Source organism: Tympanuchus pallidicinctus, unplaced genomic scaffold, assembly GCF_026119805.1.
Source record: "Tympanuchus pallidicinctus isolate F22 unplaced genomic scaffold, pur_lepc_1.0 scaffold27, whole genome shotgun sequence".
Classification (NCBI taxonomy): Eukaryota; Metazoa; Chordata; class Aves; order Galliformes; family Phasianidae; genus Tympanuchus; species Tympanuchus pallidicinctus.
This window is the reverse complement of record NW_026294744.1, coordinates 2,562,193-2,585,259: the sequence shown is the minus strand read 5'-3', so window position 1 is coordinate 2,585,259 and position 23,067 is coordinate 2,562,193. Positions and strand designations below refer to the sequence as shown.

At 41.8% G+C, this 23,067-nt stretch overlaps 1 protein-coding gene across 2 annotated transcripts; it reads right to left on the bottom strand.

The window, feature by feature from the left end:
- Positions 1–11,149: 11,149 nt before the first annotated feature.
- On the bottom strand, positions 11,150–20,978 carry LOC128084456 (cyclin-dependent kinase inhibitor 1-like). 2 transcript variants are annotated; one of them, XM_052690519.1, is made up of 3 exons: positions 20,619–20,978; positions 16,777–17,222; positions 11,150–13,223 (listed from the first exon to the last, which is right to left on the bottom strand). In XM_052690519.1, the coding sequence occupies exons 2-3, from the start codon at positions 17,168–17,170 to the stop codon at positions 13,156–13,158; spliced, it is 462 nt and encodes a 153-aa protein (XP_052546479.1). In that variant the 5' UTR covers positions 17,171–17,222; positions 20,619–20,978; the 3' UTR covers positions 11,150–13,155. The 2 variants fall into 2 exon arrangements, with proteins under 2 accessions (XP_052546479.1, XP_052546478.1); XM_052690518.1 differs by having other exon boundaries at positions 16,777–17,219; positions 20,619–20,729.
- Positions 20,979–23,067: the final 2,089 nt, after the last annotated feature.

Sequence of the window (23,067 nt, the reverse complement as noted above, 5' to 3'; positions counted from 1 at the left end):
GGGGTTGGAAGGGACTCCAAGGATCATCAAGTTCCAACCCTCTTGCCACAGGTAGGGCCACCAATGTCCAGATCTGGTACTAGAACAGGTTGCCCAGGGCCCCATCCAACTGATCTTGAATGTTGTGAACACCTCCAGAGAAGGAACATCCACAGCCTCTCTGGGCAGCCCATTCCAGCACCTCACCACTCTCTCTGTGAAGAATTTCCCCCTGACATCCTTACCTAAACCTTCCCTCCTTGAGCTTAAAACCATTCCCACTTTTCCTATCACTATCTACCTGAGTAAAATGTTGATTTCCCCTTCTTTGAGTGAAACAATTTCCACATCATGTTGTTAATGATTTTTTCTTGACCCAGAAGCATGGTAACTCACCTCTCTGATCCGCACTTTTCAGCATCTTAATTGAACTTTCTAAACTGAAGCCTTTCAAGATTGCCTTCTGAGGCAGACTCTTTTGGATTGGACATGTTTTAGACAAAACTCAAACCTGAATATCTTGTATCTAAATAGTGGACAAAAGAGCCTTGCAACACATACTGTTCACATGAATAATGTAACACAAAAATGATTTTAAAAAATAAAAATAAAAATAAAAATAGAAATAGAAAAAAATAAAAATAAAAATAAAAATAAAAATAAAAATAAAGAGTGACAAATGATAAGCATCCTGCTAACATTTACCTAACAGAAAGAAATGAAAAGGCACCTTAAAGATAACATACAGAGCTATTGGTTGTTTCACACAAAAAACACCAGCATTTCACCCGTACTCTCTAAATTGCAGTCTTGCATTCTTCTTCTCTGTAAAGTTGCATGCGAGCATCTAAACTAAAAAAAATGGAAAATAAATGTTCAAGGGAGAACTTGAACACTTAGCACAAATGCAAAACCGTAAAGCTAACATTATTAGCACACCAGGGTCAGTAACTTCCTATTTACATAGGTATATATATTTTTTCTACAGAATGTTCTGTATAACAAAGTTAATATCTCACTTGGGTAAGAGTTAAGAAAATGAGTGACTGTGTAACAAATTTTTAAGAGTTCATCCCATTTAAACACAAACGGTACTCTGCATGCTTTCTGATGTATGAAAGTGAGGTATGGTTTAGAATCATAGAATCATAGAATGGTTTGGGTTGGAAGGGACCTCAAAGATCATCTAGTTCCAGCCACAAGAAACAAGGTAGAAATGTCTGTAAAAAGCAAGCAAATATTTAATTATTATTAATTCATATTTTCAAAATGTAGGTCTGAAAATTCTTATTTTTAAATAAAACATGTGACTTCTAATTTTGAATGAGGATAGTTTCCATTTTAAAATGGACCTGAAAGAATGAAAGCTATGAATTAAAAAGGCTGAAAAATTCTTCTATATGATGCAAACCATTTCACTGCTGGCTGAATGGAGAACCGCAACGGAGTATTTCAATAACAGAAAAGATGACTCAGTCTAATCCACATCGACCTCCTTCCAAAAACAACAATTTCTAGAGTTCCCAGTGGGAATTCCTCTTTGTCACTTGCGTGTGGTGACAGAGGTCCCCACTAGCTTCAACCTTGGTTGGAGAAGGACAGATTAAGATCGTGTGACATCTGCTCCCTAATTGCAGTTGTGGTTTTCCACTTCTCACCACTCAGGATTGGTAGGCAACCTCCCCAGCCTGGCCGTGATTGAGCAATGCCTTGGGGTTGCAAAGCTTGGAGCCAAGACCTTGGAAACCACCTATGTTCCTACAGATAGAAGCAGCAAAGGGTCGGGATGATTTGCTCCCACCTTGTACACACTACCATAGGTTATGTGATTAAACAGCAGCTCTGAGTTTGCAAAGCTGTCAATCCATACCTTTCATCAGCACTTAATTCACTGAAAAAAAAAACAACCAAAAAACAAAAAAACCGGCCACACCAACAGTTAAAAGCTTTGGAGTTGCATTTCTTAGTTTCTTAGGACAACCTCTCCACCGAGATATTTTGTCACAATTTGGTGAAAGTCGGAGCACAGATTTTTACATGTTCTTTTTAACTTCTCTTTTGCATGCCTGAAGACTCCAAGACTTCATGCTTTGCTCACGTGGCTGTGGGGTCAGAGCCAAATCCCTTTTCTAGTTCAGTGATGCTGCACTGCAGCAAACTAGATAGTTGAGCATGGAACACCTTTGTACTTTCTAATTTGGGAGGGAATTTGGAGTCATGCTGGGACCATGCAGGAGAGCTGAAACCCACCTGACCTCCACCAAGCCTCTTCCATTGTTCTTTTGGCCAGTGAGTTGGTGATGTAGGATCAGTACTGAGTCATCCATTTTGGCCTGAGGGCTCTGTAGCACATGCTTGCCTGCAGACTTGGGTTGCAGTAGCCTGGAAATTGGTCCTGTGAATTTAAGAAATTGAACTTGTTTATTATGCTTTTAAAAATATTGAAGGAACAAAAGTCCCTAGGCTGACCTCTATGCACAAGTTTTGCTGTTTGCAGTGAATACAAAAGGTTGCTTGGAGGGAGATCAAGGAGCAAGCCCCCAGCTCATTGCTTTTGTGGCTTGTGACCGAATCCCACTAAAAACAACTTGTGATTTATTTCAGCTGCATAATAATATTACAAAGTAATAAAAGTAAAGGCATATTTAATGATGTCCTTCCATTAAATGGTATGCCCTGGCTTTCTACCAATGGCTTTACAGACCTACTGGCGCCTGACTCAAGACTCTTTCTCTCAGTGTGGGGAAAGACATTAAAAACCATGAGACAGTCCTAAGTACCACCAGGTTATGCTGCACAATTCATTTCCATTAGGCAAGTCATTTTTTTCCTTTCCTTGGCCACTGCAAATTTGTTATGCTAATAAACACACTTGTGTGATGGGACCCAATCTAAACAAATATTGACTTAGTAACTTTGCTGGACACATGCAGGATTAGACATCTGTGTCTCATCATAGCCAAAGGTTTCTTCTCTCACCCTCTCATCTTCACAACATATCAGTACTTTTGGGCACAGCTTTCTTCAAGTCTCAAGCATTTGTTTGTTATTTCCATTATTTATTTATTTATTTATTATTTTTATTAGTTGTAGTTTATTAGTTTTTGGGTTGTTTTTTTAATTAGTTTCTAAAAGTCAGGCAGCATCTGTTAGAAGAGAAAGAGAAAAGGAATTTCAAGGGTACGGAAAACTGGAGAAAAACAATATGGAGGAGTTATGGTTGTGGGATAGAAATCATTTGTTGACATCCTCCTTCCCAAAAGATTCAGAACTGTCTTACAAACTGAACAGGGGTCACTCTTCTATAGACTACACTGCTGTGAAGTATGGGGAAACGCAGAGTGGTTGTGGCTGCCCTACTATTGCAAAGTATGAGGATTGTTGGTAGATGCTGCCCCAAACACGAGTTCAGCAGGGGAAGTCTGAGCACATCAGTTGGTCAGAGTTTCAAACACCTGTTTCTGTGAAAAGTGCAATAGAACATGCTGTTGGGATCTCAGTTTTCTATCTTTGCTGAATTATTTATTATTTTTATTATTTTAACCCCCATTTGGAGCACTGCATCCAATCCTGGGCTCCCACCACAAAGCTGTACTGCTACATAAATCCCAGCCTGCTGGAGGGGTGGTGGAATAGACCACAGAGCAGGGAAAGCAGCAAGAGCTTTGCAGACTGTTGTCTGGGTAGGACTGGGGGTAGAGCCTCATGGCAGGTAGCTGGTGCTGTCTCCCCTAACAGACCCAAAATGTTTACTGAATCTGGGTGCTTAATAGAAACGTCATGTTCTCTGACCTGATTTCTTCTGGCAGCCTATTATTAAATTTACCCCAAATATTAGCACAATGAGAATTTAATAACATATTGCATAATTCTTACAAGATAACATAAACACTACAGTCATACATATTACGCTGTACAGAATTAACATATTATTTTAGAAAAGGTTCCTTTGCCATTCCCCAGTAATATTGGTCTTGGTAAAAGTAAAAATGGTAACAATGAATGCATTTTAAAGCAAAATATTTGGTGCTTGCTTTATTATTGTCCATACGAGTGAGGAGAAAAACAAGGAGGAGGGGAAGAAAGAGAAAAAAGGAGAAGGAGAAGGAAAGAGAAGGAGAGCACAGTGTTTTCCCCTTCCACTTTGCATTTTATTAAAAATGCAGATCTATTCAGTTCTGTGTTGAAAATACAAACAAGCTCCTGAAAGCTGCTGTGTGTGACTCAAAGGGCTTGGATGGATAGATGCAGGTCCTAACCCTTAATCTGCCTCACTTGCTCCTCCAGGATATTTTCCAAAAGCTGTTTTTCTGCACTCTAATGTCCTGCCAGTCATAATTTGTATTTCTGGACACATGAAAGAACTGTTTCCTGTCTCCAGTGAAAAAAAAGGAGGAAAAAGTATTTGAAGTCAGAACTGGGTTTTCTTTTAAAGCCTACTACGGGAAAACAAAAGCCATTTCCACCCCGGGCTCGGCTCTGTGAGACTGACTGCAGGCAGGAAGTGTTAACAAGCTGTGCTCAGGGCTTCACTCCTCTTCCCATCCAAGCACCAACCGGCACGCTCGCACTGAGAGGTGACTGGTGATCCATGACCCAGCTCACCAGCACAGCCCTATATCACAAGCCCACCTCTTGTGTGAGCCTGGAACTCCATGGACAGGAGCTAATCATTGATATGAAGGCCTTGCCTTGGCCCTGACGTGGGAGAAGGCTGAGTGGAGGGGAAGGACCTACAGGCTGCAGCGATGGGCACTTTGGGGTCCTGCTAAGCCTCCAGAACCTTTGGGAGGTGGTTGGTGCTGCTGGGAGAATGTTTGTGGCTGGGAATTTGGTGCCAGGGCTGCTTTTAGAGGTGCTGTTTTATGTGTAGCAGCTTCCCCCCACCACTCCTCTAATCTCTATTACATATCTACAGACAAAACAGCCACTTGGCATTGCATTGCGGATGTCTGCAACTTTTGCCAGGACGTTGACCGGAGGCCAGGAACTTGGGTGGAGACAGGAGCCAGAAGGTCATCTGGGGTTGCTGTTCTTTGTTAGAGCTAAATAACATTGTGAACGTATTAAGCCCCTTTCCATGCACTGATTTTTTTTTTTTTTTAAATACCTTCAGTAGCTGCCTTTTCTTTTTTTTTTTTTTTTCCCTTTCTGGGCTGGACTCATGTACAAATACACAAGGCAGAGCAGTCTGCTCACTTGCTTTTAGCGTGAAACCCTGTGTCCCAGGGTTATTTTTGAGAGAAATTAATGAAATACTCCCTCCAAAGGTCTCGTCTGCAAGAGCAAGACTTGGGGTTCTTTGCCACATTGTCTCTTTCCAACACTGAAGAGGTGCTTACCTTCACAAAACTATCATACAATCATTATTGTTTCCTAAGAAGAGAAGTTAAAAAATAAAGATGCAAGTGGTCTGAAGCAAATGCTGGTATCTGGAATTGAAGACCTGCTGCTGGATCCAGCAGCACTGCTGAGCACCAGTCCTCATGCTGCTGGAGCCAGTAGGGACTGAAAAAACACAAGAAATACCTGCATTTTGTACAGATGATGTTATTAAATAAGTTCTGCTTGCGTATAGGTTCATCTACCTGTAAGACAACCAAGTCTAATGTATATTATTGAGCCATTAATGTGGATCCCCTTCATAAAATAGACTGCTGATGAAAGTAATTATCTATATGATGCTTTCTTCCAATGTCAAACTACAGCAAAGTAATTACATGCTTACATAGAGACAGTAAATTATGCGGTTTCAAGAAAATCAAGTTTCATTCTTTTTTTTTTTGACACTATGGCAAGAGCATTGCTGGGTGAGCATGTGGAGTTCTGGGACTCACAGCAAAGCCTTCTATTCTAGCATGAGACTGACACTGCAGTGGCTGTAGACAAGTGCCTTCCTCCTTTTTTAATTCAAGTATTCTTGTGCCCATGAACATGTACTACACATTGAATTCCATTCATCTCCTACTCTCCTTCTTGGGATGTGACAGTCACGGGAGGTGTGTTGTTGCTGTTGATAGCGGGCAGCTTGTTTGGTGCAAGACCCCTCTTGAAGGAAGGTCTTGGTGTCATGCCCAAAAGGCAACAGACACATTGAATTACCCAGCAGCTGCTCTGTTTCATTCCCAGAACAGGATTTCTTTGTTTTGGGCAAAAAAGTCCTAACAAGTAACATGTAAAGATATCTCCCTGTATTTGTATATAGACACATATACATAACAACAAATAATATATACATTAACATTGTATTATTTATTAAATCTGGTTTTTTTCATACATATATGCTTTTCTCTGGAGTCTCAATGGATAAGGGGTGTTGTAATACAAAGCATTATTAGCACAGCTGTATCCAGACTGGTATCATTTTCCAGAGACATTATCTAATTATAGCATCCAAAAGACTGTAAGAATATGATTTCATGATAACCATGAGTATTCCAAAGGGAGTAAGACTGTGGGAAGGTAAAATGGATGATCTTGATTTGCAGCAGGCAAGGTAAAAATTCCCTGCAGTCTCTCAGTCCTACATCTCAGCCTGTTTATGCTGCTTAACTGTTTGGTATGGCTTCTGTATTTTTTTCTTTTAAAGGCAAGACAAATTGTCTAGCCACAAGTATTCAAACTGCTTTTAATCTGAGTCAAGAAATGTGCTGTACTGCTTGGCTGTCTTTAAAGTCAAATACTACAGTAATTCTGCAAATGGTGTATTGGTCAAAGGATGAGCTGCAGCTTAATGTATCTACCTAGCTCCAATGTGATTGACTTACAGCTCCCAAGCCCCCTTACCATCGAGGGCAGAGGGAGGCCCTTTGAGGTGGCACGATCACTTCAGCCCTCAGCCCGATTTTGACTGCAGCTGTGGCTTCGTGAGTCTTCTCTTGGGCAGCCTGGCAAAAACACGTCTGCTGCATCCACTCTTGCTAAAGCTAGCTGAAAACTCATCTCTAGCTGAGTATTTAAATAACTTTTCTATGGGTTAAGAAAAGGACAGTTTCCCTGCAGCTGGGTTACTGGGAGGGCCAGACAAGCTCTGTGTCACAAGAAGCTGGTGGGAGAAAAAGGGAGTCACTGTTCTTTTCCAGCCATTCCTAGTTCCTTGCTTCCATTGACATACCACATTATGTGTCTTGTGGTTGCTGGCTGCATGAAGAATTCACATGTGGCTTGTAAAATCAGAACGATTGTCCATTCCTGGATAAGAAAATTTTATTAACGTGCTTTTGGGTGTACTTTTTCTGTGAAAACAGACACACACATGCACAGAGAATACACATACTGGAAAGAACAGGTGTACATGGTCTCTGATTAGTCCATGTAAACAAATACAGGATGCAGATGATTCAAAATTATAATAACTTTGATTTTAAAGAGATTTCATTCATCACATACATTCTCACCCAGCTCTAGCTCCAAGGACATCTGAGACAGGGATTTAAAAATATCCACAGTAAAATTTTCTACTCAGTATAATGTTATAATTCTGAAGTGTAAAATTGCCTGGCTCATTTAAACCAGTAGCCAGTGCTGTGCATCACCTGGATCCTATGAGTTTCTCTTTTTCAGTGGGCTCATGAGAGTGTATCTTCATTTTCTTTAAGACAGGGACCACCTAACTTTTTAGGATAAAGAACCTTACACCAATTATATTGCTGCTGCCACAGTAGTTTCATTTCCAGCAGCTAAACACCAGACACTTCCATACATTCTTATTTTCTCCATTTTTTCTCCTTACTGCTGTGGCGTGAGAATATGTAGGGCTTCTTATTTTTAATAATGCTTGTAACTGGTACGTGGATGATTGTCTGAAGTTTTACAGACCACTAGATGTCCTCAGCTAGTGTGAAAAATCACTTGAGCAGTGTGCTCCTCTCTCCTTGCGAGTTTATTAGCCATCAGCACTGCAGGATGAACTTTTTGGTACTCTTTGACCTCTTGCCAGCATAATTTCAAGGAAGAAATGTCACATTTATACGAGTACAGGGAAAATATTTATTTAGCAGGTGTGTACGTATTTATCTGCTGATGATAGGGGCAGCACAGCACTCTGGAATGTGTGTTGCATTTATGGAGTGGATTAATGGGCAGAGTAAAGGTTATTGTCTTATAAACACAGCTGATCACATGCATCTGCCATTTCTCTGTGCCTCCTTATAAGAGATGGGAAGGGCTTGGAAAAAATAATCTGAAATAGAGGCCTCAAATGAAGCCATATTTAGATACTGAGCTGATTTCTTCAAAAGTGCTTTTCCTAAATAACTCTTACAGGTCAGTAGAAGCCATTGTAATAAAAATCTGTGTATATGCGTGCCATCTATCATAAATCACTTCATCTGTGATTGAATTCTGGGCAAACTTGTGGCAGATGTTTAACACAATGTCACAGCAGTTCTCTGCAAAATACTTGAGCAGAACAGGAAGAATGCCATGAACCTGCAAGAAGGTTTTAGTTAGGGAAGATGCAATTACCAAAGCTGGATGTGTCTAGGACACTAGGGAAAACCCTCTCGCTTTTGAAAATTTGAGTTTAACAGCTTTAAACACCTGATAGCCATATTTATCTATTTATTTATTTGCCAAGGAAACAGATTGTCTAAACAAAAACAGGCAGCATTTCCTAAGCAAAGAAGCAAACAAACAAAAAACTTCAGAAAATAAATAAAGGAAAAAAAAAAGTTTTTTCTCTTGTGACACCTTAGTGGGAAACCATGACACATTCACCACAGAAACACACTTTCTGGGCTGCAGGTCAGCTCTGTCAACATTTCGTGTTTGAAGTTGATCAATTGTAAAAAGTGGAACTCCACTGGGAGACCAACATAGGGGGTCCAGGTTAGAGCAGTGCAGAAACAAAAGAGAAACCCATCTGCAAGGAAGACAATTAAATGTCTTTTGCTATTAAAACATGTATATGCCCTAGCAGTTATTGATGACCTTGCAAATATCCACAACCAACAATCAAATGGTTCAGCACACCAATTTTTCAGGTTTAACTGAAATGACAGTATTGCAACAAAACAAGCAGAGGAAAATTGCTACCTGAAAGCAAGCACCTTGTGTAACACATATCCTTTCAATCTCCAGAGGAATTTTGTTGACTTGGGATACCCATTAAATTTGCCACATGGATTGAGCAAATAATCTCCTACAGCAGTTCACAATCTTTGGAATAAGTCAGTTCCAATTCTGCTAGGGTGCAGAGTGATGAACTAGGTGGTTTCTTAGGTTCCCTTCCGGGCCAAAATTTCTGTGACATTAAGGCACATCTCTGAAGCATATAAACAAGAATCAGAAAGATAATGGTAGATGAATGAAACGTACCAGAGTACATTCTCCAAGAAACCAATGCATTCCTCAAAGGGATACCTACCAACAGTTTGCACAGGAGCTGCTTTAAGTAGAAGGAAGCTGTACAGCACCATCCTCAAAAAAGATTGAGAGAGTGCAGAGGAATTCTTTTCTCGGCTACCCTGCCCAAATGAAACAACTTTCTCTGGTTACTACTGACAGGAATTTGTTAAAATGATGTACACCTGAGTTTATATTTGTATTCGTACAAAATATAAAGCTAGTGCAAGGGCTCTTCTGGGAGATGTTCTATCCCATTTTCAGCTAAGGTTGTGTTGCATGTGGGATGCATATATCTCAGTAAGAAAAAAATCTGAACTATATATTTCCCAAATGTACACACTGGTCACATCACCGTGGGAGCTACACTGTGGATACTGAGTACTATATGGCCCCAAATCACCCACACAGATCATAGAAAAAATGGGAATTAGCAGCATACCAAGGTTATAATGTACCATGGATTCCTGATGTGGTATCACTTCTGCTGTGCAGCCCCTACTCAGCTGCATAAGACCTTAAAACAGTGCTGCTATCATTTCCTTAATGCTCTGATTCCTTATGTTTCAGAACATACTTCCTTGCTTCTAATTATGAGAGAGCACTGCTGTGAGATTTGATAGAAAGGCATGCACCCATGCTGTCAATCCAATTCACTGTCAGCAAAGAAGCCCTGACATGCTCTGGTATGCAATTACACTTGGTATATCCAGTATGTTGACTGTGCCACACTGAAGCAGATCAAAGCTTCAGTGTATTGCTTTTTCAGTCAGGTGTGCTGCCTCACTTGAAGAACAGGAATGTGCTAGACATCCATTGTATAAAAACAAAAATATCATTATTACAGTGTTGCTAAATAATGGTGCATCTCCCTTTCTGTACACTCTGTTTAACAAAGAAAGTGCAATTTACAACATTAACAAAATAATGAAATATTCCAGGTTTCAATGTTTCTCTGTTGAGCATAGTAATGAAATAAAGACCGATATGTTTTATCTACTCAGCTGATGGCTTAAGCACTAATCAGATGTTTGTTGTTATTTTTGGCTGTCACACATGAAAAAAACAGCAGAAACCTTCTTTTAAAAAAGAAATCTTTAAAAACTCGTGCATGTAGTAAGGAGGCAATGGCTTCACATGGTTAGCTGCTTGTTGATTTAAGGCACTTAAAGGAACTAGTGCAGAACTACTCAACCTCATTCTCTTCTGCTGTAAACCAAAGCACTTCCACTGCAGGTTAGTGGAGATATAATAAGCAGGGGGATTAGGCCCTGTGGTACATGTATGAGAATTTCCAATTGAAAATACCGACATGAAAACTTTTCCTTTGCCCTATCTGTTCTGTACACTTATTTCAAAGAACATTAGTAAGCACAGTCAGCAAGCAGAAGAATATTACCTTGTCTCATTGTCAGAAATCTCTTTTCTATCCTAATACTAAATTCACAGTCATAGCTAATTAAGATGCAGTAAACACAAGCTGCATTTTCAGCCAGGGCCTTTACCTTTCTGTCTGAATATACTGACATTCAACTCTAAGACCAGTATCTGCCCTATTATCCAAAAAAACCTGTTGCTGATAATTTAAATAACCCTTCAACAAAATTCATAGGACATTATGGGTCCTGATGACAAAGCATTTGAAGCAGGTATTTAACTTTAAGTGTCCATTTAAGTAGTGGGATATTACAGAACTGATGTGAAAATGCAAAGGTCCTTCCTTGTTTCTCTGGGACAGCAATGCATCAGCAGTCATCATCACCCCTAATAAAGAGAAGCACCCCTTCTCCTCTTGAAAGAAAAAGACCCCACACTACTTCACACATCCATGACAAACTTACAGCCTTTTATGCACAACTCATGTCATCCTGATCAGAAAGCAATTCTGCAAGTAACCTTGCTACAAAACAAAAAGCTGTAGCTCAGTGTCATTGGTCTGATTTAAAAATCACAAACACATGGAGAAACTGTTGTGCAATTTTTCTGATTAAGGAAAAACACTACACTTAAAAAATGTATATTAGCCTGTTCTAATCACAAGTCAAGTTTAAAAATAATCTCACAAATTGTCCAACTGCTCACCTATATCTCAATGTGGTGAGAAGCTTGTTACAGAATGGTCCAGTCATAAACACACCGAATGCATGACTAGCAGCATTTGCCAAGGTTGACCCTTATCTGGCTTCAGTTGCATAGAAATGCCTTTGACATCAGCTAGAGCAAGTTTGGTTCCTCATTACATCACAAACCCAGGAGAGAAAATCTCTTCTTGTGACTCTCTTGCATGCATCTGGAAACAGGTTCCAAGAGCAATTTGCTGAGCATATTTGTCTCAGCATATAGAAACAAATCATCGCTGTTTTTTGCCATTTGGGGGCAAACATTATTTACATCTGATCACTGCAGCTCTTAATGGGAAAAAAATAAATGCTCTAAACCATCCTGACATTGCGTGCAGTGCAGGATGTATTACTTCCTTACTTCAATTCCTGTGTGCACAACTGACGTGCACATGCATGCGCATGTTGGTTCTTCCTGCCCAAGATAAACCTTGGCTTGTTTAGATTCAAGATGAAAAGTAGTATTCCACCACTGCACAATGTCCTAAAAAAGCTGACATTTACAAAGCTCTTACCAAATGTGTTCATTAAACATCACGTGCATATTACGGCCATATGCAGCAGTATAATTTAGAGTGTATATTTTATAGGTTTCTTTTTCTGTTTTACCCACTGATTATTATGTGCTGTAAAACCTCAGTTATCCAAACCAGTCAGGGGAATGAAAAAGGGAAATAAAAAGTAGGTGATGGAAAAGTCTGTTAACAAATGCCACAGAAAAAGCAGTCCACACAATGTCAAGATCATTATGTTATTAATTCCCTTTTTCTTCTTACAAAAACAATATTAGTATGAAAAAAGCACTAAAAGCAACTAAACAGTTTACCTCTTTTGTAGCATGTTCTTACAAGCAGCAAGCATTTTTAAAAACTGTGGATGAAGGCACAGCAAATTTTATCCTAATTTACACTGCAAATCCAAAGTCCTAGATGGAATAGCACAGCTGAAAATAACAGGTGAATTTTTACACAGCTGATAACAGGAATGACTTAAAAGCTGCAAGAGTATATCTGGAAACATGTACTCATAACAAGCCGAACTATCCAATTCTTCCACAGTGGGCAGACATACAGAGTTAACATGCCTGCTGATATAAGTGGAAGCTTTCCCAAATAATTTCAGCTTTCTCCATTTACAATCCAGCAATACTTGGCACCCAAGTGCTGTTACTTATGCTCTGGATAGCTGTAAGCACAAAATTTTGTACCTGATAAAAACCACAGATGTGCCTGGGAATTATTCTTAGTTGTCAGACCTGTAAAAATGAGATGGTGATGTTTAATAAGACACCCTGCTTTAAGGAAAAAAAAAAAGCATATGCAAAGACACAACAATATAAAAAATCCCAACTGTACCCTGACATGTCCAAGAACCACATTACACACATATGTGCTGTTTTTTTTTAAGTGTTCATCATTTTCTCATGTCCAGTGATTTTTAGTGCACATTGAACTGCTAGCCTTCACCGAATCCTGTAGAGTCCACATGTGCTAACTAGTGTCTTTTAAGGCTAGTAATTTCTCACTGAAGTGTTTCCAGTTGATTTGGCCTGAACTCATTCCAACCAAAGTTTTTTGTACTTGTGAGATCACTGTCATCAGTATACGTCTTAGTGTAATGGGTCCAATCCTGCACATGAAGTTTTTCAATGCTAAGGAAACCCAGCAGATGCTTGTAGCCTCTCTGGTACAGGACAGTTCAGTGCTTGCTTTCAGGCAGTTGGCTTCTTTGCAGCAGCTTGTGTATTCGTCCTGATTCGCTTCTTTCCTGAGTAGTAATCTAGAGAATAACATGCAAACAGACAAAATTACAACTGTGATGCTAATAAGGGCTGCTTCAAAGAAATCTCCCGAATCTTGTTTTTGTCATTTGGACTCCTCTAAGGCTAGTGAATGGATAAAACTAATACTTTTAGTATGTTCCATATAAAACTGTGTAATACCAAGCAAAACAAAGGAAATGTGCTGGCTTTTATCCAGTTTTGATCAAAAGGCTCTCGGCTCTATTACACAAGATGAGCAATGTGACATTTAACTCCAGTTTTTAGATCTACTGCTGCAGTGCTTTCCAGTCAGAAATGGTTATTTTTTCCTCCTTAAACATTAAAAAAAAAAAAAAATCACCAAGAAGAAACATCTTTATGGACTACTTTATTTCTGCTTATTAGATCAAATGTGGATTCAGGCAGGGCTGCACAAAGCCTTGCACTGCTACTGAATTACAACTCATTCTTCACTCGGGTAGTAAGTAATATAACTCAAGGAGAGAGAACTCCTTTTTCATACAGTCATGTGGTTGAGTTTCTGTTTTCAGTGGCAAATATAAGTCAGTATTAACTACAGAACTACAAATACAACAAAGGGTTTATATAAGATTTAACCTCCTGCCTCCCACCCTCATACTGAAAAAAAACTCTTTTCAGGTAGATAGGGCTAAATTAGCTGAATTAGAAGACAGATGCTTATTTATGTTTAGAATTGATGGGGCTTACCTGGTGTCATTTATTTGTACCCAATAACAAAACTACTATTTAAACTAACTGAAGATATGGGCTTCACAGTGTTTAAACCTGAGCTTTGTGTAGAGTCAAATTGGCAACATGAACACGAAGAGCAATAATCCACTGCACTCTCTCAGAAGAGAAAAAGAATAGCAGAAAGTAACGTAATCCTTATTACACCCATTTATAAGACTTCTACATAGCTATCTTTTATTTCATTTGGGGAAAATAAATGCATGATGGACATGCTTAGCAGGTGGAAGTCAGAAAAGAGACAATCATTATTCCCATTTCTGCCTATGAAGAATTCAGCTAGAGGCCAGCTGCTGTGTGCTCGCATGCCTCATAGCTGAGACCAGTTTCAGAACTGATGGAAGCATGTAATGGAGGGATACAGACTCCCCAGAGCCATATTTAACAGTTCTAGCCTTTCTCTAAGACACTAAACAGAGTCCATGGAAGATGACTACTTTCACTGAGCAACATACTGAGTAGGAATATCTTGCCTGCAGCCCATCAGTAGGAAAATCTGAGTGCAGGGACCTAGGAGGGAATAATTTCTGTTTAAACATACTTTCCTAAATACCGGATTTCCTTTCATCCCCATTTTGTCCCATCTGCCTTGCAGAAAATGGGGCTTTATAACTGTTTCTGAAGCAATACCAGCTAGTGAAAACGCTAGATTGTTAGGGATTTTCTCAACCTTTAAGCAAAGGAGACTTAAAACCTCTCCAAGAGCAGCCTAGGTTTGAACCAGACTGACACAAACCAACAAGTTAAGAAAAGAAGTGTAGAGGTGGTGTGGTTCACCAACCTTTGCTATTGAAGAAAAAAATAAAAAGAAAGGGAAAATATGAAAAAGACTTATAGCCTATAGATGATCTGGTGTTTGAACCAGAAAACAGTAGAACCACACTGGGACCACAGCCAAAAAGGAATGAGGATGGAGCAGTGTACATAAAAGGGGTGGAAGATAGAAGGAAAAACCCACCTTTTGTGTTGGTTAGCTCTCTGCATGTTTAAGGAGTCAAACAGAGCAGGAAAACCTCTGCTCCTTCCACTCCGGCGGCACCAACATCCACAAAACCCCACAGCTGACTTTTAATATGCTGATATTTATTTAATGGCCCACAGCTGTCTTTTAAAGTCTAAATTAAACACACATTGTTGGACCTTAATGTAAAGCACTGCAGTGTTTTTGTTGACTGAAGGAGAATGCAGCTATGCCGATAACTGTGCTCAGATCCAACCTCAGATCTCAGCGCTAAACAAACTTCATCAGAGGATGGTAGAAGCTGAGTGAATGGGCAGAAGCAATGGGTCAGAGTGTATCAGTAGATATTACTTTCCCATAAAATTATCTGAGTTTTGCCTGAATTTCTTCAGCTGTACCCAAAAGTTTTCTGATGCTAGAGGGAAACTTCTAACGCATAGTTCAACTGGCAATACGAAGGCTGTAAGCTTTTGTGTCTATCTGTCTGTCTCTCACTCTGTGTGCAGGAATGAGAGAGAGACTGATCTCCAACTTTCATCAAAAAAGACAACTGCAAACTATTTTCTTGGCCCATTTCATAGACCCAGATTCCTTGGGGAGAAGGGTACTGATATTGTGATATTGGACTAAAGTGTTTTCTCTTATGAAAATATATGTGGGAAAGTGTTAAACTGTGTAGTGTGGTATTCTGGTTTCCATATCCCCTGTTGAAATGTTTCTTGCCCGGGGAAAAAAAAAAACCAGAAGAAAAATATCCTCTGGAAATATCTTCATAATTTACTCCCACACACCCAGAGAAAGATTTACAATTGAGCAGCAGTTCCCTCAAACCATCACAGCATTGTACTCTGAATTACTCTTCTGTACTCCTACCTGTAAATTATACTGTTAATTAGTTAATGGCTGTAAAGTGGTTTGGAGAAGAAAAGAGCACTCATTAAATATCACTGCTCTGTACACTAGTGTACAGTGTTCACTCTTCATTAATCTCCAATCTCACCCCCAACCTCTCTCTACCAGTTAAGTTCCATACCCTCAAATAGCAAATTATTCTATTCCCTGATTTACTGTGATCAACATCGCTGTTCAGAAAGTGTTTCCTGAACCTTAGCTTCAATTATCTCCAAGGCTATTTCAAGCTGGTGTCTTACATCAAATTCCAAAAAGGAAATCTTTGGTCTAGGTCTTGAAAACTTCAGACTTGAATTAACAAAATCCTCAAAAGGACATGATTTTTCAAACAAGCTCAAATTCCTGTTGAGAACAGTAAAGGGTGAGGGTGCAGGGGGGAATTTCCAAAAGATCTTGGTATGCAGATGCTAAAGACTTTCAAGAACTGAAAGCTCTTTTATGGATGCTGAAACTCCTTTGTTTTTACATCTGGCAGTAAGTTCTGCTCAGTGGCATTTGAAGACCTAGCCTCTTCTGCCACCTGGCCAAGTTTAACAACGATCTGCCCTTACATTTCTCAGATGCCTTTGCTGAGAATAATATCCAAGCTGAAGTCAGAAGGTGAACTGATTCCTGCTTGAGAAATAACTCCACCGCTTTTCTCACACTGCCTGTCTAACCCTCCTAATCATCCCAATCAAGTGGTCACTATCTTACCGCTCTGACTCTAGTAGGTCCTAAAGGGACCCTGAGGGCCAGGAGATGGTTGTGGCCCAGTACATCCGAGAAACACATCACACGCCCATTTATTTATATTTTATTTTCTTTCAGATGCTCCTATAAAAGGTTGCATTTTTTTTAAAGTAATGCCAGTGCATGTTCCTGCCACAGAATTTCTTGTTTGGAACCAGGTTTGGTCATCAGAGTAATACCAAGGCCTCTCATACCTGTTAAAGACATCTGTCTTCTTTTCTTTCCTTCTGGGACCTTCCCAGCTCCCATTTGCTTGGAAGCCTTTGGTTTCTCTGCCAGTGCCGTCAAGGTCAACCGGTGAGCCTTTTCCTCCCTGCACAGGGGCCGATTCAGGTGCCGCAGTGGCCTCCGGCTCTCTCTCACCACACAGCTGTGATAGAAGGTTGGCACCTCATGGCCCCCCAGCTCTTCCCACTGCAGGAATCCCTCCATTGGCACATCCTGTAGGAAATCGAAGTTCCACTTCTGCTGGGCCCCTTCGATATTGCTGCACAGCATGTGCTGGAAGTCCCAATGCAGCTGCTCATGGTCTACTGGGCCAAAGAGATTCCGCTGGCTGTGCACTATCCTCCCCAGCTGCCGCTCCATCTTTTCTCCCTGGTGCTGCTCTCTGGCGAGCGCATCCAGGAGCGATTCCCTGCTGAGGACAGAAAGACCATTATCTGCGTGTGGCAGTAAACCCAAATCCCTTTGATTCTGCCGTGGAGACTCCTGGCTTATTTTGGATGAAGTTTATCCCAGTATCTAGACCAGAGCAAAAATCCCCATTGAATTCTATAGGATTTGTCTGTGGCAGCAGCTTTGACAGGGAACAGGTAAAGCTGAAATGTCTTCACCTCTTATGTGCATCCATATTCTAGTGTATACCAAGCAGAGGTTTGCTGTATGGGGACAGAGCTGTACAAGGAAGTGGAGAACACTCCTCAGGGCAGCGACTGTTATTTTTCTTTGTTGTGCTTTGTTTACACTGCCTAACAGTGAGCAGTCTTGTTTATAGGACTCAGACTCCTAGGAGCTGCTGTAGTATGAACAGTGGCAAAAGAGAGAGCATAGAGGTGGGAGTTGAGAAAACTGCCAAGAACACCTTTTTAAACAAAGGAAATGTACTGAAAAGGAGGACTTCTAGAACAAATAATGGAGGTGGCAAACAAGAAAATATACAAACTAGTTTAGTTTTACAGTGGAGGTAGTATTACCATCCCAACTTCTCTAACCATTTATTTTACAGCATTGGCCAGTTAGAGGACAAAGATGACCAGAGATATCACTTGGCTGTTGCCTGATACTTTTATTCCTATTTCCTGAAGCAAGTGCTTGAGAAATGTTCCAGTCCCAGGCAACAGGATCTCATTTCAATCCCATTCAAGCACTGGGCAGGCCAGCATGTGGGCAAGAAAGGTTTGCATTTTCCCCTGGCAGGTAAGGTGGAGATACGGCAATGATGAGGAAATAAATCAGGCATTTTGCGAATTTCACAGATCAACAAGGGCTGGTACATACATTTACCAAGTATGTTCACCTACTAATTTCTGCTCAAGTCCTCAACTTCTGAAAGAGCTTGAAAATAGATCTTCAGTATCATTCAATTCTTTCTCTCCCTGCATCCCAAAACTCAGTCCCTTCTCCAAAGCTGCAGATGCACTGCAGAGGACAGGCTAAGAAGAAACTTTAGAGAAAAATTAGCAAATAGCCATGGTTTGGATCTGTTGCACTACTGAATTCTGAAGGGTATGAAGAATTTAGAGATTGAGCTAAGAGAGTTTACCAACTATCTGCAGACCATGCAGATAGTTAAAAATGGAGCAGCATAGCTTTTGCAGAGCCACACGTATAGGCTTGGTCTCCAGCATCCTAAAGGGTGCTTCCACCGCAGTAGACACAAACCCAGATGCTATTTCTGTAACCACCCTTCCCTATTATTTCTGCAGGTCTGCATCTAATCTAAGCAAACTCCAAGCACCCCTTTGCACTCATGCCCTAGTGCCTAACTGTCACTTTGTGGCTATAGTATCAAGAACTTGTCAGCCAGAGGCTGCTGTTGGCATAGAGATTGCTTTGCACACCAATTGCAGCAAAAAGCTCAGGCAGCGAGGGGATGCAGTTACCTCATTTCAGTGGAAGCTGAGCATCAGTTTTGCAGGTGATAATGCACAGTAGCAGAGCTCCAGTGAGGCAGATGGGCTCTTGCATCCATTTGTGAACTTTATTCCTTGCCCCTAGTGGCTCTGAAATAGTGGACCATGGATGCATGGCCCACAGTCATTGGAAACTGATATTGGACTTCCAGATGTAGGTTGCCCTTTAGGTGCATGTATTTATTTCCAAATATGTGTGGTGCTCTGAAGGCTGATGGCTCCCAAAGGTGGAGACAGGCACATGTGAGTGTTAGGACAGAAAGCAGTTGAGTTTCATGCAATTATGGTGTCTCCCTGGCTCCAGCTGGCTCCTATCAGTGCTACTGCATCATGCCACATGACTATAATCCCAGTAGATGCTCCTATGCGGTCGCAGCAAAGTCTTTGGGAAAGTACTTTCTCAAGAAGCATCAGAGAGCACGCCAACAAGAATAATCTTTGAGGAGGCATCCAGAATCCCAAAACTCAACATAAACTTTTCCCCGACTTGCGTGCAAACTTGCCCTCAGCCATGGGGATGCTCAGTGGTGCTGGCTGTCACTACAGCTAACAACAATCACACTGCTGCTGTGCTGCTTTTTCATCTGGTGCCAAGAACCCAGCAACCTAAACTAAGCTCATTGAAAGGCAATCCATCAGTTTCAGGAAGGCACAGCCAGTGCTTTGAAGGAAACGTGCACTAGGAATTGCATTACAAATTGGCCTTTTGGAAAGAGCCAATCAGGGCCAGGAAGAAAGAAGGTGTTCATCAGACATTTGCGGCCTCCATTATTTTTTTTTAAATTTATTTTAACAGTACATATGAATGAACAAGGAGATAATCTGTCTTACTCTGTTCATGATTACAAGAACACGGGAAGAGCTGCTCCAGGGCAGACTATGAACCATGTGTCTTGTCTTTAGGGCTGTTTAATTCCAGGTGTTTCAAAAGAAGATAAAAAGCCTGCAGAGAGGATAATTATAGAATAACCTTTCCCTACAGAAAGTTTCCTCCTAATGCTCTTAATTATGTAATGAATCACACATGCTTATAACTATTCTAAACTTACATCATGTGTATATGTGGACCGTTGCTGTTTCCATTACTCACAGTCACATCCAGAGTTAAATCCTGGCCCAGCTGCAGTTGGTGCAAGCTTACTGCTGCAGAGCTCAGATGCTTTCTGCAGGGCTCTTTCCAGGTCTCACTCTAGGGCTGCACTATCACTATTCCCACATGCTGGTCTGAGCTGCAAGGCTGAATTAAACACCTGCAGAACCTAATTGAAACCCTTCAGAAACGCAGAAACATTATCGGTAGGGTCTCCTTTCTTGATCCACATTTATTGTGACACCCAATAAGTTGCAAGCCCCATGCTGCCAGCATTAGACCTACCCGTATAAGCGTTGCTCCTACAGGCAGGATGCGGGAAAGAAAGCTATAGAGAGCTAGAGGTGGATGAGCTGTGTTATGGGTTAAGCTCCGGCGGAAAGAAACACAAACTTCCTCAGGTGCTTGCTTCTTGGGTCATGCTTTCAGAGTACTAGAGAAGCAGAAAGTGGCATTTCCAGACTTCCCACAATTTAAAAATATATAAGCCAACTAAAAGATGATGATTTGGGAATGGATGCTGTGGATTATTATTTTTTTCGTTCTTCCGATGCAGGTCTGTTTCTGTCCTAATGTTGACCCCGAACGAGTGTTGCCAGTTATGACCGTTTGCCTTCCAGCACCTCGCTTGCCTGCAGCAGCTGCTCGCACATCTCTATACAAACCCTCCTGCAGAAGGGCACACCTCCAGTCAGGGCGCACCGGCAGCCCCGACCCCGCCACGCACGGCCACGGACAGCCCCTCTCCGCCGCCGCAGCCCCCACCCGCTCCCTCCCGTCCCACCGCCGCTGATGGGCGGAGCTCACTTACATGCGGGGACACGCCGAGTGCCGCCCCCTGCTCTCTCTTTCGCGCGGCCCGGGGAACGGGTGTCCCCGGCAGCGGCGGACGACGAGGAAAGCAGCCCGGGTGTCAGGCTGCCGCCGGGTTCGTAAAGCGGCGCGGCGCGCCTCAGCCCGGCTCCCGCCCTGCCCCGCCTCACGTGCCGCCGGGAAGGGCTGAGCTGAGGCGGGCTGGGCGCCTCGCCAGACGGCGCTGCACGTGGCTCCGCAACGTGAGGGCCCCAGGCGGCTCCGGCCAGCTCGGCGAGGCCGTGGGGAGCCGATCGGCCTCGGGCTGGTGGGGCTGCGTGTCTCGTGTGGGGAGGAGCGCGGGGCGGCTGCGAGACTGAGGAAAAAGTCATGTGGAAAGTGGGTGTTTCTACTGTCGGAACCTCTCAGGTGAATGGGCGAAATGGGAATTTTTGGCCCCCCAAGAATGAGGTGGCTGAAGACAGGCTGGGCTGTGAGGATGGGGATGCGGATCGTGCTTGCACAGAATCACAGCATGGCTGAGGTTGGCGGGATCTCTGGGCCTATCTGTCCCAACCCCTGTTTGAGCAGGGCTGCTCAGGGCAGGGTGCATAGTCCTGTGCCCAGGTAGCTTTTGAGGATCCTTGTGGAGAAGACTCCACAGCCTCTCTGGGCAACGTGTGCCTGTGCTCTCTCATCCGCATAGCACAAAAGTGCTTCCTCATGTTCAGAGGGAACCTCTTGCATGTCAGTTTGTGCCCATTGCATCTTGTCCTGGCACTGGTCCTCTGAAAAGAGCCTTGCTTGATCCCCTGTGCACCTTCTGGTGTTTGTGGGTTTTGTTCAGATACCCCTGAGCCTTCTCCAGCCTGAATAGGCCCAGCCCTTTCAGCCTCTTCTCACAGAAGACGTGCTCCCAGTCCTCAATCACCTTCTGTGGCCCTTTTGCTTGGGTGTGGACAATAGCCAAGGTCAGGAGGCTTGTGCCACCCTGTGAATCTGCAGCGTCCTTCTCTCCAAGGTGGCCCTATTTGTGAGATGGCTGTCTAAACTCAGCTGTCTAAACAGAAGGACCCTGAGATAGATCAATCTGCAGCACGTATTTATATATAATTGTGATAGATGATGTATTTTCCTGAGCAGTTTTAACAGTATGTTGCTTTTCACAGAAGGAAAGTGTTTTCCAGTTGCTCCCCAAAAATGTGTGAAGAAGGCTGAACAAGCCCTCTGTAGCAAGGTAGGCTTGTTTTGTTTTCTGCATTTTTCAGGTTAGAAAACATAGGTGAGAAGTGGGGTGGCATTTTGTTAGCACTAGAGCACTTTGGTATTTCCATGTCTGCGTTTGAAAGGTCTGCTTGTTTGTATTGCTCTGGGTTTCTGTTATTCATGAGTTGGAAGAGAGATAGAAACTGGAGAAAAGTTATGCTTTACTTCAATTCATTTACAAACCAGAAAACCTATGATTTTCTTCAATTCGTTTACAAACCAGAAGGAATAGCATTAATGATGATCAGACAGACTTAAGCTAGGGAGTGTCAGGGACAGATGTGAAAATGACTTTGAGCTGTTCCCATCAGAGCATTCCACAGCTCTCATCAGCCTTCCTACCACCTTATTTCCCAGCCTCCCCCCCCCCACCAGTGTTTTGATTTTGCTTTTGGTTTGTAGTGTTCTTCTTGCTGCAGGGGTTGTGCTCCAAAGGATTATTTTCCAAGTTGGATTTGCCATTCATTCTGACTTTCTGAGATCACTCATCTTTTGATGTCTCACACTCTCCTCTTGATTCCCATGCGCAAATGTCTTACTGTTTATGAGGTGGGGGAAAATAGAGTGGATGATGAATGTGCCTGTTGTAAAAAGAAGACCATATGTATGTTGCCCGTCTTTCTGTCTTGTACTTGTCACATCCTCCATGTGACATCTAGAAAACTGAGGAAAAAAAATGAAGGATATTGGTGGTTTTGGTGAGAAAGAATTGTTAAAGTAAGGCAGATATAGTAGATATGAAGAGTGACATCATTGTTACTGTTATGTCAGCTTTGGTCTCTGCAATGCCAGGGATGTGTGTGAACTCTCTAACTTGTTTCCTCTCTGAGTGAGCAAAAAGGCAAATTGCTGCTATAGGTCAGAATGCTCTAATAATGTGTGCCTTGAAAAATGCTATTGAGTAAGTTCCTATTTTCAGTTAACTTCTTAAATGGAAAGATAAATGGAGACAGAAGAGTCAATGCTGCAATATCTATTCACCTGTTCACTAGAGATTAATTTTCAAATAGGCTTAGGAATATTGTCTGTATCATAAAACCCAGACATAAACACTGGAAAAATTAAGGACCAGACAATCATCCACACTCCATTTATCCTCTTATGCATTTAAAATATCATCACAGAAACTTGACCCTGTATGATTTTAAGGACATAGGAAAAATCCAGATTTTTTCTCCCCTCCTTTGCTTCCTAAAGCAGGT